This window comes from Diabrotica virgifera, chromosome 1 (genome assembly GCF_917563875.1).
Source record: "Diabrotica virgifera virgifera chromosome 1, PGI_DIABVI_V3a".
Lineage (NCBI taxonomy): Eukaryota > Metazoa > Arthropoda > Insecta > Coleoptera > Chrysomelidae > Diabrotica > Diabrotica virgifera.
In genome coordinates this window covers 256,698,950-256,718,575 of record NC_065443.1, presented here as the reverse complement: position 1 = coordinate 256,718,575, position 19,626 = coordinate 256,698,950, and the positions used below count along the sequence as shown (strand labels likewise).

The 19,626-nt window shown below is 31.0% G+C and overlaps 1 protein-coding gene across 2 annotated transcripts in view; it reads right to left on the bottom strand.

Annotated features, from left to right (window-relative positions):
- Positions 1–566: 566 nt before the first annotated feature.
- The window catches only part of LOC114330903 (farnesol dehydrogenase-like), a 131,048-nt gene continuing 111,988 nt past the window's right edge, over positions 567–19,626 (bottom strand). For both annotated transcript variants that reach the window (XM_028280338.2, XM_028280339.2), the window contains exons 5-6: positions 18,114–18,269; positions 567–710 (exon numbers count right to left, since the gene is read on the bottom strand). In XM_028280338.2, coding sequence (XP_028136139.1) covers positions 669–710; positions 18,114–18,269 — 198 coding nt within the window. In that variant the 3' untranslated portion in view covers positions 567–668. The remainder of the gene's footprint in view (positions 711–18,113; positions 18,270–19,626) is intronic.

Genomic DNA, 19,626 nt, shown 5'->3' with positions numbered 1-19,626 from the left:
AAAAAATCAATAAAAATGTAAATTTACCAAAAAGTATTCGATATTTCTTAATCAAAGTGGCATCAATCCTCTGAATAGACCTTCTTTCTTATCTTTTAATAAGAAATTGTGAGCATTTTAAATAGCTAGGTGTTATTTTCTCTAATACGGGAACATGTAATGTAAACGATGTATATCTTAAGAAATAAAAGGCAAAAACTATACAGTATGTTCAATTTGAAATAACAAAGTGTTATTATATTTCCAAAAAAAAAGACCGAAAGGATCCGATAGCAATTTAGAGCGGCCATAATATTTGCCGCATCTCAAGTCCCATATTATACACCTAAATATATAAAAATTTTGCAATCCATTTCTGAGATAATTAACGCGTTAAAAACAAACAACTCACTCTGTATATATGTACAAATACTCCAGTAATTTTTTAATTTCAGTGTTTTTAACGCTTACTTGCAAATTTAACAATCTTAAAATAAATGCATTAGTTGGTTATCAAAAACAATAATTACAATTCCAATAACACCAACATACGTTGAGCTTCATAGGAAAAAATAAAAAAAAAAGAGTAAACAGAACTTGTTCTTTATTAAAGAAAAAACAAAAACAAATAACAATACTACAATTTCTATTTATAACTAATTTATTATTTTTTTACCGATTCAATTAGATCACAAATCTTCGTTTACAGGTTGAATGATCAATTCGGAAATCTAAAACAAAAAAAAAAATAAATATTTAAAAACAAATTTGATTAATATCAATTACTGTAACAAGCGGTTTTACTTTCGCCAAAATTATCATAACTGAAAAAATTATTTGTCGATAATTATTACATATTACGCAGACTTAAGCAAAATAAATAAACATTAAGTTTGTTTAAAGTCGATGAATATTATCATCATTTTGACTTATCAAAACTATCTTTACTAAAAATAGTTATTTATTGATAATTATTAGATAATGCGTGCTCATGGGCGTCCACAGGGAGGGGCAGGGGGGGGGCAGCTGCCCCCCCCTAGAGAGGCCGAGGCGAGTGTAAAATTGGTGAATAAGCAATATAGAAAAATATAAAGTTGTAACTTAATCTTGATTTTGAATGCAACTACTCTGTTTCTACATTCTAGCTGGGACGAAAATACCATATAAACTTAACAAAACTTAAACGAAAATTAAAACCTGTTATTATTTTATTTACCTAATATTTTTTAAATCTGAAAGCAACAGCAGTAGCCACCACCCCTGAATTCGTAGAACCAAATATTTTGATGGCCTTAGAGTTCTGGGAATACATTTAACTCAAACCGGAAGTATTTCGAAGAACAACTAATAAGTCCAAATATGCAATTCAACGAGTTTTAGATTCTTTGAAGTTTGAGCACAAGCTTTGCTCTAGGATTCGTTATTATTCATTTCAGTTTGTCAGTCATTCTTTAGCTTTAGTAGATAGTAGATGTTAAAGTAATAAGTTGCAAGAGTGATCTCCCGAATTTTGATATTCGTACGAGTGGTTTGTGTCTTTGGTGTATTTGTTTTACGATGGATATTCTGAAATTTTTTCCACTTGGTAAGCTATAACTAGTAAATTTAGATACTACTTTTAGATTAGTTACGCTATTGACTAGTCTTGACTATCATTTTTAAAAAGAATTTTTATTATTGAATATGTTCGTATGATACTTAAGGGGATGGGTACGAACTTTCGGCTTCAATGCTATTTAAATAATATTCATTTTTTTTTCGAATCCTGAGAAAACTAATAAGTATTTTTGAAAAATTGAAACACAGAATGAAAAATTACGTTATTATCGAGGGCCGAAAGCCCCTGAAAACTTCTATAATGTTTATTTTGATAAGTTACAGGGGTGAAAAACTAAGAGAAAATTTAGTGTGATTTTTAATTTCAAATATCTCATTCAAAAGAAACTTTTTATTCATTCTAAGGGACTTTCGGCCCTCGGTAATAAAGTAATCTTTCATTCTGCGTTTAACTTTTTCAAAAATACTTGTTAGTTTTCTCAGGATTCGAAAAAACGATTACATTTAAAATACATTGAAAATTTTGACAGACGTCAAAATTTTGCATTTTATTCCTTTCCCCTTATATACTATAAAAAAAGATGTGAGTTGTTATATTAAGGTTTTTTGAAGGAAATTAAATTTTCAATCGGCATTTTTTGAAGTGTAAATAAATATTATTTTTTTCTTAAGGTGATGCCTAGAAAATAATGCAAAAAATAAAGCAATATATTTTTTTTTAAATCTTTGCCTATAACTGTTTCTATTGCAGTCACATTCTGTCAAAAAACAAAACTGGCATCTTTTACCTTTTGAAAAGTTGTGATAAAATGTGATAGATTTTTTTCAAATTTCGAAATTTGGTTAAATAGGGAATTTTTTTAGATAATTTGATGGATAGTGAACTCAGAATTAATTTACATTATTTGGTTTGCTAGAAAATTAAAAAAAAATTATTTTTTTAAGAAACTTTTTAACCAATAATTTCTAGCTAGTTTTTCATTGCCACGTTTCGGTTAGATGGAACTACCTACCATCAAGTTTTTTATTTCCTATGAGCGTCATATTGGATTTTGTATAGCGTTAATTTATTTTTAGATTTCTAATGATAACGAATGTTCAATACATATGGGAAAAAACTTACAGGTTATTGAGAAAAACTGAAGAAAATGAACATTTTTTTGTTGACATGACCTTAAAACTTTTTTCTTGAAGCAATGGCTATACCTATTTTGAGTCACAAAAAAGATATGGACAAAAATTAAAACAAAAATAAATATATTGTAATTGTTTACGTTTTTTCAACAAGTTTTGAACAACAATAATATTTTTGGTTGCAAAAATTAATATTTTGGGCTGCAAAAAACTAATATTTTGCCCACCCTCAGAAATGCAGGTACTATTCTTAAAATTTACTAGAACTCAGAAATATTTTCATGTAGGTAGGTACCTAAACCATACTTATCAACATACATATTCAATCATAAAAATTTCGTTTCGATTTTCTTCCTTATTATTTCAAATTTTTCATTATGAACAATAGCCTAAACTAAAGGATGGGGAGTGGGTAGGATAACATGAAAATATTGGGGTACCACCATTTTTCTATGCTTTTAGGTTCGCAAGGTCAGAAAAGAAAAAACAATCCAAGCTCTCCGGTGCCTAATTGCAGAGATGAATGCGATTATAAAATAAGCAAACTGGATGCTCCATCAACTAGTTCAGATGATCCAACAGGGCCGCCCTTAGGAAATATGAAAGACAAAGAAGTATCAGATACCGAGTTGTCGGCCTTACATACTGATGACCACATTTATGATATTGGCAGATACGTGGGAAGTATATCTACGCTGTCAGTTCAAGAAAAAATGAAACTGCTGAAAGAAACTTGGGTGCCGCCTACAGATTATGATTTTGTGAGAGATGCTGCACATTTAAAAAGAAAATTTAACCATAAATGGTTGGACTTATATAGCCCGTGGCTAGTATATTCAAAGCGCTTGAAAGGAGCCTTTTGTAAATTCTGTGTCGTCTTTCCTCCACCGAAAGGGACAATCAAAGGGACATTGGGATCATTTATGATAAGGGCCTTTAATAAATACAAAGATGTCCACACATGCTGCAAAGATCATGCAAACAATCAATACCACAAGATGGCAAGCAAGGCTGCGGAAGCTTTTTTAACAGCGAAACCAGTTGACATTCAAATCAACGAGTTTGCGAGCAAAACAATAGAAACTAACAGAAAAGTCTTATGTTCAGTTATCTCATGTATCGTCTTCTCAGGCACTCATGATTTACCTCTCCGTGGGAAAGAATCGAGTGAGGGTGTTTTCCAAGACTTGTGTAATTTTCGAATTGAGGCCGGAGACAAAATTTTGCAGGAGCATTTTGAACATGGCGCTAAGAATGCCTCATACAAGTCAGTGAGGATACAAAATGAAATAATTGACATCTGCGGCCACGTAATTAGAAAAGAAATTTTTGAAAAAGTCAGAAAAGCAAACTACTATGCAATATTAGCTGACGAAACCGCTGACATTTCAGGCAAAGAACAGTTGTCAATTGGTTTGAGATATTTTGATGAAGAAGCAGAAGAAATTCGTGAAGAATTTACAGGGTTTGTTCAGCTCGATGCTCTGAATGCACCAAGCATTGCAAAGGCAATTGATGATTTCCTGACAAATCATGAAGTTGATCCGCTCAAATGTGTCGGCCTGGGGTTTGATGGTTGCTCCACTATGTCGGGAAAGGAAGGCGGAGTTCAAGCAATTTTAAGGAAAAAATACAGCAAATCTTTTTTTTTCCACTGTGCGTCACACAGATTAAATTTAGTTGTGAACGATTTGAACCGTTTAAATGAAGTGCGTAATACTATTGCCACTATTAAAGATATAACCAATTTCTTCCGTGAATCAGTATTAAGAAGAAATATGATAGCAAATATCCCTAGCCTCTGCGAAACACGGTGGTCCGAGAAATACAAGGTAATCAGGGTTTTTCGAAAAAATTTCATTGAAATTGTACAGGCCTTGCAAACCCTATCCGTTGAAGGAAATTTGGCCACTAGAAAAATATCTTATCAGTTGCATTCTGCGGCATGCAAGTCAGGATTTATCGTCGCTGTTATTTTGATTGCAAAATATTCTGAATACCTAGAGCCTATAGTCAACCGCCTACAATCTGCGCAAACTAATGTTTTAAAGGTAGCGGAACATATTCGTCAAATCATGGATATTTTTAAAAAACATAGACAGAACGCAGAGAACGTAACAAACACTTTATTGCATGAAGCCAATAAGATAGCCGAAGAATGCGGTTTTGAATTATCTACACCTAGAACTGTAAACAAGCAACAGCATAGAAGCAATCAACCAGCTGATACGCCTAGTGAATACTGGAGGCGATCCATGATTCTTCCGTATCTGGATTCTATCATATCTTCTCTAGAGACACGGTTTTCCGAAGAAAATACGCCAGCCTTCGCTCTGAGTCTTCTGCATCCCAAGAATTTTTCCAAACTTGATTTAAATTGCCTTAAATTAGAACTGAGACAATCCTTAAACCACTATGAAATAGATGGAATAGATGCAGAGCTAGAAGTATGGGTAGAACATTGGAATAAAAAACTCCTTAATAATGAGTTAGACAACTTCAACACCCTTGAAATTTTTGAACTGGTTCGAGCTTCCACTACTTTTTATCCGTTAATAAAAAAATTGCTGGAAATTCTCGTAACATTGCCTTGCACTACGTGTACAGTTGAGAGGTCGTTCAGCAGTCTTCGAAGAATAAAAACATGGTTGCGGAGTACAATGGTCGAAGATCGCCTTAATGGGTTAGCTCTAATGAGTATTCATCGGAAACAAATATTACCAAAAAAGAAAGAGTTTGTAGAGAAAGTTTTACAAGAATTTACAATTGATCCGCGTAAATTGTTGTTTAAATAATAGTATTCATAAACAATTCTTGTGTAGTGTTTGCAGTGTAAATAGACAATTTATCTTGCTTCACAAATCGATTGCTTATCAAGGAGGAAATAAACTTGTTAAATTTGCGTCACGTTTTTGTAAAAAGCATTAAAAAGTTTTTAAATATTTGAATTATATTTAGTTTGCTTCATTTTTGTATGAAGGCGTTGAATTATAATTTTGGCTCCAAAAACGTTATTTCAAAACTTTTCTGAGGGAAATCCCTTCCCCATCTCCCCTCTCAATTTACGTCTATATTTATTATTGCTTATCTAACCAATTTTTTTTTCTCAAACTTGCCCCCCCCCTAGTTTTGATCCTGCGGACGCCCATGTGCGTGCTATAGTGAATAGTATACAACAATGATCGATACTTAATACACTTAGCGTCAAAACTATTCTAAATTATGATGTAATAGTACGGGATCCGAATATACACACAAACAAACTTATATGGAATCACCATGTATTTCAAAGTAATATTTATTTCTTTTGAAAAAACTTGTTATTGTTGCGAAGAATAAAGGTTTTTATGGCAAATAAACAAATCTATAAGACAATCAGATAGTGCAGCTCGGTACGGTATAGGTTATTTGCTTGAGTTGCAAATTGAACGAAATAGTCTAGTAAAATAAAATTACACTACATGTAAATCAAAATGTAAATTCGTACAGGTTGAAACAAATTTTATATCAAAGTTTAGGTGGGTACAAAAGATATTTTCAAGAAAGTATCCAAATCATACAAGGGGATCATTGTTTAAATAATTAAAAAGGGGTCATTTTTGCAAAAAAAATATTTTTTTAGCTGCTGAGGTCATTCAATTACCAATGAAGGTCTATGGGATTTTTTCTGCAAAGTTGAAGGGTAAGTCTTTCACATAAGTCTTACTAAATTAAATTTCACCCCCTATTTATTTAAATAATTGTATATAAATCTTTAAAAACAAGTTTTCAAAAAATTATTTTTAGCGTTTTAAATAAGCACTATAAAATATCTTATTTTACAGACTAAGTTGCACTATGTTATCAGTATTAAGAAAAAAAAATTGGTCCAAAAATATTTAATATTTTTTGAGATATTGAATTTGTTTATTAAATGTTACTCTATTTTCTATTGCAAAAACGTGGTTGTTGCCAAAGAAATATTCACCTGAATTAAATCTTATTATTTTTATTTTTATGTATATTTTTGATAAATGTATTGATAAATTCAAATTTCAATTAAACTTCCCCTAAAATGGTATTTGAAAATTATTCAAATTTGTTTATAATTTGTTTTTTAATAACGTCGCGGGGATTAAATATTTTGAAATGCCGTTTCGATAATTGGGTTCCTGGGAATTTTTCACTAATTAACAAATTTTTTTGTCTTTTTTTCCTCTTCTTTTTTTTCTTGGAGTTATATTATTACGGGCCCTTTTAGGGTTAAGTTTCATTAAGAATGTCGAATCTCTAAGTTGTAGATTCTAGACATAAAAATATTAAGATTGGTCTAAAATCACTTAAACAAAAAGTGTCGCTACTTACTGAGTATATTTACTGTTTATTTAAAAATTTAAAAAATATTTTTACCAATTACTTTCAAACTATTTGACGTATCCTTATCATACTTGGCAGAAAGTGTATGTACTATACAGTCTACTAAATTGTGATACATAAAAGTTTCTAGCTACTACCAGAGGAGTACGACAGGGGATAGTTAACGGTTGACCCTTCCCAAATTCTACGCCACTGAGGGAATCACTATTTTAGTGAAATTTTTCGATTCTCCAATACTTTCTATGTAAATAATATGCTCTTTACTGGTAACGATTAAGTCATCAGTTTTCGAGATATTGGACGTTAAAAATGAAACGCATAGTTATTTTGATTCATTCATTCATTCATTTTAAACTTCCAATATCTCTCAAACTGATGGCTTTATCAATACCAATAAAGTTATTTACATACAAAGTATTGGAGAATCGAAAAATTTCGCTAAAATAGTAATTCACTCAGTGGCGTAGAATTTGGGAAGGGTCAATCATTCACTATCCCCTGTCGTACGTCTCTGGCACTAGCTAGAAACGTTTATTAATCACAATTTAGTAGGGTGTATAATAGCCACACTTTCTGCCAAGTATGATAAGGATACGTCAAATAGTTTTAAAGTACTTGGTAACAATAATTTTTAAATTTTTAAATAAAATACCCTGTAACTCAGTAAGTAGCCACATTTTATTTAAGAGATTTTAGTTAAATCTTAATATTTTTAGGTCTAGAATCTGCAACTCAGAGATTCGATATTCTTAATAAAATTTAACCCTAAAAGGGCCTGTAATAATGTAACTCCAAAAAAAAGAAGAAGAAAAAACGACAAAAAAATTTTGTTAATTAGTAAAAAATTCCCAGGAACTTAATTATCGAAACGACATTTCAAAATACTTAATCCCCGCGACGTTATTAAAAAAACAAATTATAAGCAAATTTTAATAATTTTCTAATGCCATCTTAGGGGGGAGTTTAATTGAAATTTGAATTAATCTATACATTTATCGAAAATATACATAAAAATAAAAATAATGACATCTTAAGCAGGTGAATATTTCTTTGGCAACAACCGCGTTTTTGAAATTAAAAATATAGTAACATTTAATAAACAAATTCAATATCTCAAAAAATATTAAATATTATTGGACCAATTTATAGGGGGTCAAATTTAATTTAGTAAGTCTTATGTGAAATATTTACCCTTCAACTTTGCAGAAAAAAATCCCATAGACCTTCATTAATAAGTGAATTACCTCAGCAGTTAAAAAAGTATATTTTTTGCAAAAATGACCCCTTTTTAATTTTTTAAACAATGATCCCCTTGTATGATTTGGATACTTTCTTGAAAATATCTTCTGTACCCACCTAAAGTGTACCAAGGCACTTGAAGGCACTTGAGAGACAGCCATATATAAAAATCAACGGAGAACTACTTAATGTGATAAGATATGCAGACGATACAGTAATTCTGTCAGATAATATTGAAGGTCTCTAAATTCTGCTTGATCGTATTCACGAGGTAGTAGAAGAAATGGGCATTAAAATAAACTCAAATACAACCAAATTTTTAGTGTTTAGTCGTGACCCACATCCCGATGCAAAGCTTCAATTAAACGGAGTCCAAGTTGAGAAAGTTTACAAAATGACATATCTGGGAACTGTGATAACGGACCATCTAGATACAGACATAGAAATAAAACGTAGAATAGCAATGACTAAAACCACTTTTACGAAAATGAAGTCACTTCTTTGCAATAATCATCTCAGTTTAGAACTAAGACAAAGAATGGTCAAGTGCTATGTTTGGTCCGTACTTTTGTATAGTGCAGAACTGTGGACGCTAAAAGTATCGATTATGAACAGAATTGAAGCATTGGAAATGTGGATTCATAGACGGATGCTGAAGATACCCTGGACAGCAAGAAAAACTAATGAAGAAGTACTAAGGAAGGTCAACAAAGATAGAGAACTGCTAAAGACTGTTAAACATCGAAAAATGTCTTATCTGGGACATATAGTGAGGGAAAGTCGATATAAAATATTACAACTGATCCTTAAAGGCAAAATAGAGGGCCGTAGAGGTGTAGGAAGGAAACAAGTTTCTTGGTTAAAAAACATTCGTGAATGGACTCAGATATCAAATGCAGGACAACTATTCCATATTGCAGAAGATCGAGAAGCCTTCGCAATGGTGATCGCCAACGTCGGATAATTCTGATATGGCACGTGAAGAAGAAGAACCCACCTAAACTTTGATATAAAATTTGTTTTAACCTGTACGAATTTACATTTTGACTTTTTTATTTTATTAGGCTAAAAATAAATAAACTAACTTTTGCGTTTAAAAACGAAAATATGCCTTATGTGGGGTTATAGAACTTACAACGGAGAAAGATTATTACTCTTGTGGAGCAAATAATGTTCTCAGAGGGTAATAGCTGTAGAGCTAGGTGTTACACAGGGCGTTCTGTCCAAAACCTATGCTAGGTAACAGGAACTAGGAAAGCTCAAAAATAAAGCAAGGGAAATTCGCCAAAAAGTAATAACGGACACCCAACCATTTCTCACCTTCAGCTCCAAAGGCAGCTTATGGATGCTACAGGTGTAACTTTTTCAGTTGAAATGATAAGAAGAAGAGTTCGTGCCAAGAAGTATACAGCAGGAGACAGTTATGGGCTCTGGAGAGGTGCAACAGGAGAAAATTTAATTTTCTTGCATGATAAAGGAAGGTTGCTCTTGAAGGATGGAGCAACCTACCACAACAAAATGTTGATAATTTGATTAGGAGCGTGCCCACGCAAACTGAAGCTTGCTTAAGGACTAGAGGTGATACCATTGACAACCCAAAAAAAAAACAAAAAAATAAATAAAAACAATTTAAACATTATTCGGTTTACAATGAAATTTTTTGTGCTATTGACTTTAAAACAACTAGTTTCAATTTGTAAGTGTCCTCTATTTGCTTTCTCCTATTTTCGTCGTCTCTACGTGATTATATATTTAGTCCAGAAAGCCACTGCGCATCCGCTAGGAAAAATATTCTAATTCGGATTTTTTGCACAATCTTACTCAAAAAGTTAACAAATTTGCATGTTGCCAGGACCAAAAGATGGTCAAAAATTTTTTAAACGTTTTTTTTTGTTTTTATCCTAAAATTATTTTTTTTGCATGGAAAAAAGTTTTTTTAGGTTTTTTGGATCATTCCAAACAGAAAAGATCTTTAGTGACTTTTCTCTAAAAGTGATAGTTTTTGACATTAAAAATTGAAAAATTGCGAAATCGGCCATTTTTAACCCTCAAAAACTATGTGAAAAACTGAAAATTTGAATGTTGCCAAGGTAGGTAGATATGCTTTAAACATCGATTGATGAAATCCCGAAGAGTTTTTTGCAATACAATATTCAAAACTCCTTTGTTTTTTAATTGCTAATCAAGTGTGCGCGACACTATTTTCCACCGACAGTATGGTGCAAATGAAAGGAATAAATTCGTTATTTCCTAAACTGCCGACTTTAAGAAAAAATCCCGAAACTGGTCGATTTTTATTTTGAAGTTGTGATATTGTGGCATTTATGGTATACTAGTGACGTCATCCATCTGGACGTGATGACGTAATCGATGATTTTTTTAAATGAGAATAGGGGTCGTGTGCTAGTTCATTTGAAAGTTTCTTCAATTCTCTATTCAGTAATATAAACATTTACATAAATATTTATACAGGGTGTCCAAAAAACTTTTATTAAATTAAATTATTTGACAAAAAAAGAAGTAGAAGCACACCCTGTATGAATAATTATGTAAATGTTTACATTACTGACTAGAGAATTGAAGAACCTTTCAAATGAGCTACCACACGACCCCTATTCTCATTTAAAAAAATCATCGATTACGTCATCACGCCCAGACGGATGACGTCACTAGTATACCATATATGCCACAATATCATAACTTAAAAATAAAAATCGACCTGTTTCGGGATTTTTCCTTAAAGTCGCCAGTTTACGAAATAACGAATTTATTCCTTTCATTTGCACCATACTGTCGGTGGAAAATAGTGTCGCGCAAGCTTGATTAGCAATTAAAAAGCAAAGGAGTTTTGAATATTGTATTGCAAAAAACTCTTCGGGATTTCATCAATCGATGTTTAAAGAATATCTACTGACCTTGGCAACATTCAAATTTTCAGTTTTTCACATAGTTTTTGAGGGTTAAAAATGGCCGATTTCGCAATTTTTCAATTTTTAATCGCTTATATGTCAAAAACTATCATTTTTAGAGAAAAGTCACTAAAGACCTTTTCTGTTTGGAATGATCCAAAAAACCTAAAAAAACTTTTTTCTATGCAAAAATAATAATTTTAGGAAAAAAACAAAAAAACAAACGTTTAAAAAATTTTTGACCACCTTTTGGTCCTGGCAACATGCAAATTTGTTAAAAGGAGTCCTTTTTGAGTAAGATTGTGCAAAAAATCCGAATTAGAATATTTTTCATAGCGGATGCGCAGTGGCTTTCTGGACTAATTGTAAAATCCGGAGATATGGGATGCAGCCAGAAAGCAGTTTATTAACGAAAAGTCTTAGATTTAAAATATTGTTTATTATATTTTTATTTCAATTATTCTAATTGTTTAAAAGTAGTAAACTTTGTATCTGGGGCTTTTCGTTGTTTTCTTCGTAAAACGAGAGATGTCGCTGTATTGCGTCTCAAAAGGTGGGTTCATTGCATCGCGATGGTTTGCCTTAAACGAGGCAGAATGTTTGTATTCCCTTCAGAGTTGTGACTGCATAAACTTCACTGATGATGCATAAGGATGCTGAAATAGTTGCTATATGGAGATGGTAGTCCAACTCTGAATCGAATATAAACAAAACCTGCCTTGAACCCTTTTTTATCTTTTTCATTTTTACTCAATTTGTGAGTATTTAGAAACTGTCTTTCGGTCCTTTTCCTAGACGAAGAGAAGGTAAATGCGTGGCCTAAGTGTCCTCTATTTGCTTTCTCCTATTTTCGTCGTCTCTACGTGATTATATATTGTAAAATCCGGAGATATGGGATGCAGCCAGAAAGCAGTTTATTAACGAAAAGTCTTAGATTTAAAATATTGTTTATTATATTTTTATTTCAATTATTCTAATTGTTTAAAAAGTAGTAAACTTTGTATCTGGGGCTTTCCGTTGTTTTCCTCGTAATACGAGAGATGTCGCTAGATTGCGTCTCAAAAGGTGGGTTCATTGCATCGCGATGGTTTGCCTTAAAAGAGGCAGAATGTTTGTATTCCCTTCAGAGTTGTGACTGCATAAACTTCACTGATGATGCATAAGGATGCTGAAATAGTTGCTATATGGAGATGGTAGTCCAACTCTGAATCGAATATAAACAAAACCTGCCTTGAACCCTTTTTAATCTTAGTTTCAATTTGTTTGTTAAATACTTTATTGTTTTATTTAACTCTTATCTATTTGTTATTAAATTGCTTTAAAATAAATATTGTTTGACTTCGTGTGTTCGTTTTTTAAATTCGCATGAAATAATAAGAAATATCAGATGATTCCATATACGTTTGGTTGTGTGTAGGTCGATCTGTACCCATCTGCTTGCCGGATGAAACATTTTTTTTATTAAATTTCATACATAGATAAATATTTCTAGCATGGGTTGCCTATCAAAATCGTGTCACAGCTACCCTTAAGGGGGGCTGTATGGGTTGAAATCAATATTTCAAGTACATTTTACTCAATGCTAGAATTATTTTATTTTTAAATTAAATAGGCATATTCACTATAATTCATAAATTATTCAAAAAAAATTCAATGAAAAATATTGAAAAATAAGCCAACGGTAGCAAATTTTTAAAGGCACCTCAAAAAACAATAAATTTTGCGGTGGACATCAGAACTCATCAGTAGATCATGGTAAACAAAAAATTCAAAAAGATTTTATTAGCTTATCAGTTTGTCGAGGTAACGCTGTCGAGTTTGTTGGTTTTATCGAATTTTGACTGTTTGCTATCACTCAGAAGTCAAAACAACGATTTTTTTTGCAAAAAGGAAAAAAATCAACATATTTATTATTTTTAAACAAAAAATAAACATAAAACAAAAAATATCTCGACAGCGTTACCTCAAGGAATGCCTAAAGAAAATATATACACGATTCCAGGTGAGTTGGTCAAGTAGTTTTTGTGTTACAATGTCTACAGGCTTTGAAAAAAGCAGTTTTGAGAAAAACGCATTTAAAGTATGAATTGTCAACTTTAATTTTAAATTTCTTCTTTGTCTGTCAAATCCTAAAGTTATGCACACAATTTATATAAGATTACTCGAGGTTATTAGCTGTTATAGGTATTTATCAGGCATTTGTCCATCTCTTACACATTTTAAGTCTACGAGTTCTAGTACTAGCTCCTCCCCTGTTTATATTTTTCTTTTTGTAATGTTTCTCACTCCAAATATATTAAAAAAAGTAAAATTCTTCTCAATTTTCACTAATATCAAAGTTAAAAAATAACTGTGCTCCTGGACCAGATAAATTATATGCTAAAACAATAAAAAATATCCATGATCTAATCACACAGCCTTTAACTCATATTATAAATTTGTGTTTTCAAAGTGGTAAAATACCACTACAATGGAAAGAATCTACAGTCACCCCCATTTTTAAATCCGAAAATTCGAGTAAACTGAACAACTATAGGCCCATTTCTTTAATAAATAATTTTGCTAAAATATTTGAAATGGCCCTAAAAGAAAGGTTGCTTGAATTTTTTCATATAAATAAGGTTATTTTAGATAAGTAATTTGGTTTTGTAAAAAAATCAAGTACAGAAAGGGCTGTAGAAGACCTACTGGAGAAAGTGATAGGAGCTGTGGATGAATCATTGAAATGCTTAGTGGTTTTCCTTGATTTAGCTAAGGCGTTTGACACGGTCTCTCATAAAATTCTCTTAGATAAACTAAGTAATTATGGGGTTAGGGGAATTGCACTAAATCTAATAGCAGATTATTTGTCGGAAAGAGCTCAACGAGTAAAAATTGGCCCAGAATTGAGTTCTGAATCTATAATAAAATTCGGAGTACCACAAGGAACAGTATTAGGACCACTTTTATTTATTATTTATCTGAACAATATCACAAGAATTAATAATTTCAACGGCCACATTGTTTGTTATGCCGATGACACGGCAATATTATTTATGGGGAAAACATGGGAGGAGGTTAAAACCAGCTCTGAAATGAACCTAAAACAGCTAAACTTATGACTAAAATTTAACAAACTGACATTAAATATTAATAAAACAAAATATATAGCCTTTAGCCCAACAATTGTTGACCAACCTACAAATTTTCATATAAAATTGCATAACGCAAAATTTCAAGGACAAAATTGTGACTGTTCTTCAATAGAAAACGTTTTCTCTATAAAGTATTTAGGTGTCTTCATAGATCAACATTTACGTTGATCAGACCATATCACTCATGTCAGTAACCGAATAAGGGCTCTAATGCATAAATTTTATATCTTGAGAGATATTCTACCCAGGAAAAAATTAATCATGGTTTATAACTCGCTTGCAGAATCAGTCTTAAGATATTGTATTGTAGCATGGGGTGGCGCGTTTAACAAAACTCTTAACATTTTAGAAACAGTTCAAAATACTCTATTAAAAATAATTTTTAAAAAAAGAAAACTGTATCCAACAAAAAAATTATATGATGAATCCAAGATATTTAGTGTTAAATCCCTATACATCTACAACTGTGTTTTAAATGTTTATATAAACTCAAACAAATTTAAATTTCATAACAACCGATTAACTCGATCAGTAACAAATATGGATATTAGTATTCAGCAGTTCAAAAATTCAGTAACACAAAGATTCCTAATGTCCTTTGGACCTAAATTTTATAACATAATTCCTATACATATCAAACAAGAACCTAAATTATTTAAATTTAAAAAATACATAAAAACCTATCTAAAAACCCACTTACAATTATTTTTGGACGCAATGTCTTAATGTATGAACGACAGCATAATCAGAGTAAAATTTGGGTGTATATTGGTATTATAATTAACAAAGTATTCAGTAGCTAGAGAGGTTTACCGTCCGTCTTGTTCTGTTGCATTATCTCTTCGACAGTTAGGTATGTTACTTCTTAGTTCCAACCTTAATACTACTTTTATGTAGAATTGATACAGTTTCGATTGACATAGTACAGTGCAAAACAGGCAACTCTTGCCTAGGCATGGTGCTGAGTCAGTCGACACTAATAATAGGATCTAAATGTAAAATGTTGTACACACATATTTTTGAATAAATTTGAAATTTGAAATTTGAAATCTTCCCATAAAATTACTGTACGTAATGTGAGGATCTACTTTCCTAACAAAGCAACCCACGTGTTGTGTGTGGAGTCAACTTATGTAATACCTGATGTTATACCTAGGATTATTTTAAACAGCACTTTAATTTTATTATAAAAATCTAAACTTTCTATAATTGTACAACATTTAAAGGGTTTTTACCGATATATAATTTGTTGGCTCAAGGATGTTAACGTTAACAGCGGTTAAAACCCGTTAACAGCACTGATGATGAATTTTTGAAGTTATATGTACTTCTTTAGGCGCGATTGGGAGTGAATTTTTATTATTCTGCGCGCATGCGCACACAGACAGTATGGCGTTAGTTGCTAAATGTTTTAAGTTATACCTATATGTATTAGTCCAAAAAAGTGTGGAAAGAATATATTAGTGTTTTTAGTAAATATATTTATTATAATTTTTGTATCTTTAGGTTTGTCTACCTCGGGAATAAGATAAGTACCTAGTATTTAAAGTATTTTTATACTTCAATTGGTCTATTTGACACTATGTCTGAGAAATCTTGTAGTCCGCACTCGCACAAACAAAAGGAGTATAGCTCAGTGGTAAAGCGTTCAACTGGAGATCAAGAGGTTCCCGATTCGAATCCGGGTGTTTTCTATTTTTTTTTTAATTTTTGGTATTGTTTTATTAAAAATTTTTGGAAAGTAGTAAGTAAAAATTAGTTTAATCTTTAAATAAAATATAAATAAACTGTTCCACAGTATGTTGATTTCGTTGAAATCATATAATAGAAGTATAACTTCGTACGTGCGTACAAAGTACATACACATTCTTTTTTAGTTCGAAAACGTTCTGAGCCCCTTTAAAGGATTGTCCTTTAAGTGATTTTTAAATAAAATTCACCTTTTATAAAGGCTTTTAATAATTTTTTGTGATTAATGATATACAACCAGCTATGGAAATTATTTTCCTTGCGAATTTTACAAAAATGTTATCTGTTCTCTATCTTTGTTTTCTGACAGCCGCTTGTTCTTCTTCTAGTTTTTCTTTCAATTTCGACACTTAATTTATCCTCTATTATTTTAGTAAATAATTTACGCTTTAAATACCACTTGCGCTAGATATAGTGCTCTATAAATCTCTTAGTTATTTCTCTCCTCTTTCTTATAAATTGGTAGAATAAGATTATTTTCCCGATCTTTTAGTATGTTCCGTTGGTGGTTAACGGAATTAAATTAAAGGGAATTTAAATAAGTGTAAAAACAACAAACAGTAATATTTATTTATTTTTGGTTAAAAAGGCGTGCTTATATCTCGTAAGAGAAAATGTTATTGTTTGAGCCCAGCGATGGTTGTAAGACCGACCGATGCCTGCTGGGCTTGTGTATCGACTCGTTTTTGTGGATCGACTGAACTGAAAACACATGTCTGTGGTTTTAAGTTAAGGTCTAATTTATTGGCATAAAGAGGCTGGCCACTTAAGAAGCGTCTTCGAATGCATTTAAAAAGTGATTTATTGACATAAGGTCTGATAAGGTAACTATTTAATGGGGAATTTGTTTCCCAAAAAAAAAACATTAATTTTATACAATCTGGTTTTGTATTTTAGGAGCGAAACACATGTGAATTTTAAATGACCCATATTATTTTCGTTTAGAAAAGAAAATTAATATTTAAAATAAGTAATTAAAAAAAATAATAAATGAAGCGTGTCGCTATAAATATTTTATTTTGCTTCAGGGCTTATACAAAGAGGATCTAAATTATGAATTAATTCATTTTCTCTAAAATGGACGACTTTAGAGAAAAATCCCGGAAGAGTTCGAATTTTATTTTCAAATTACAATTTTTTGGCATATATTTAATACGAGTGACGTCATCCATCTGAGCGTGGTGACGTAATCAATGATTTTTTTAAATAGGAATAGGGGTCGTGTAGCATCTCATTTAAAAGGATGTTCAATTTTATATACAGTAATATAAACAATAATATTATTATTTATACAGGGTGGCCAAAATAGTAATTTTTGAATTAAATTAATTGACGAAAAAAGAAGAATGTATGAAATTTATTTAATTCAAAATACATTCTATTGCCGTCAGGAAATAGAAAAAAAATGTTTATTTTGAAAAATAAACATTGCTTTTCGCTTAAATTAAATGTTCAAACTACCAAGAGGTAGGTGGGAGGCTGTTTGTGATTTAATTTAAACGAAAAGAAATGTTTATTTGTGAAATAAACATTTTTTTCTATTTACTGACAGCCGTAAAATGTAGTTTGAGATAAATAAATTACATGCATTCTTCTTTTTGCGTCAATTAATTTAATACAAAAATTATTTTTTTGGTCACCCTGTATAATTAATGATATTATCGTTTATATTACTGAATAGAGAATTGAACACTCTTTCAAATGAGGTACCACATGACCCCTCTTCCCATTTAAACAAATCATTGATTACGTCATCACGCTCAGATGGATGACGTCACTAGTATGAAATATATGTCAAACAATTGTAATTTAAAAATAAAAATCGACCTGTTTCAGGATTTTTCTCCAGTGTCGTTCATTTTAGAGAAAATGAATTTATTCCATAATTTAGATCCTCTCTGTATATGATGATCTATAATTTTGAATTTTTTTGTCCAATTGCATAATTTAACGTGTTTTGTAACTAAAGTATGTCTAAATTGTAGAGAAGATACCTTACTTTTTACCTTAAATACCCATTATTTTTTCTATTTACATTTGTTGCGATTTTACTTACATTTACATGTGGAGGGGTGGACAAAATATATGTTACTGCGTCAGCAATATCCCGAGGTGTAAGAGCTGGTACTTCTTCTTGTTCTAAACTGTCTGCATAATTTGTTAGTCCTCCCACTGCAAATATTTCAGTGTTTACAACTCCTGGACTTAGACTCTAAAAAACAGAATTGTTATTAAGACATAATTATTATTATTCAGTCAAAGAATAAAGGTTTAGCCTTCTCTGCCAACTAGTTTATTTTAAAGACAAAACGTCACAAGCTAATTTCAAAGATTAACATTGAGAGTGTGACAGCTCCCTATTTTTTTTAAATACCAAACGGGGTCATGTGATACTTCATATGGTTTAGACCTAGGCAAATATGCAAATATAAATGTATGAAATATGCGCATAATTATGCAGTATTTTACCCAAAAATATGCATATTTATCTAGAAAATATGCAGGTAATAAAACAATATTTACAATATTTTTTTATTTACAGTCTTCACATGTCGTATTAATTAACATGTAGTTACCTATGTATTTTACAAACCAAGCTTATGTAATTAAATATTTAAGATCTTTAACAAATAAATGATATTATTTCGAATTGTGGTAACAATAAATTTATCAAACGGTGTTCAAAATTTTTTTTCAAATTTAGTTACTATAATAGTTGGTTATAAATTAAGTGGTGCGGAAAATGTCCCAGATAGTACCTACTTGCGAACCACTTCAGAAAGAACCTGGTAACTGGTAACCACTGTTTATTTCCATGGTTGCTTTAAATTCTTGGAAAATTTCCTTCCCAATACCTATGTATTACTTTTAATGTTTTGACACAATGATTAAATTTCTTTTATTAAATGTACTGTCACTGTCTCTTATTTATTAAATATGTAATGTTTTCTAAACAAAACTATAGTTTGATTTTATGAATGGCACTGAACTGTTTATTTTCGGCATTTTCAAAGCACAATAATTATTTACAATAATTATTACAAAGACACTTGTTCACGGCCTATTTTACAACAAAAGGGAAATTGACCGTCAAAATAAAAATTTTTACCTAGAGATATAAACTGGCAGATGTTGGAACCAAATAAAGGACAAAACGTGACAAAGCTATGTATAAGCCGGTATCTTTTATTAGTTACTACATTTCGATACCGATACCAAAAATTTGACTACCAAGAGATTATAAAACAAAAGCAAATATTGAGATTTTCAAGCTATTTGTTACCTGAATATAAAAAGATATGTATCTATAGTTACAACCAAAATTTCAAATTATATGCACTTTATGAACATTTATATAAATATATGCAAAATTTTAAATTTTTGCATTTTTTATGCATAATATGCAAAATATGAAATTTGCATATTTGCCTAAGTCTAGTTATCACCCCTTTTGCTATTTAAAAAAATTGAGAGTGTGGCTGTTATCTGACGAGGGTCATCCAAATTCCGAAACTTTCACCGTTAGATATTAGAAGTATAAAAATTAGACCAGGGCGCATCTGTAAAAA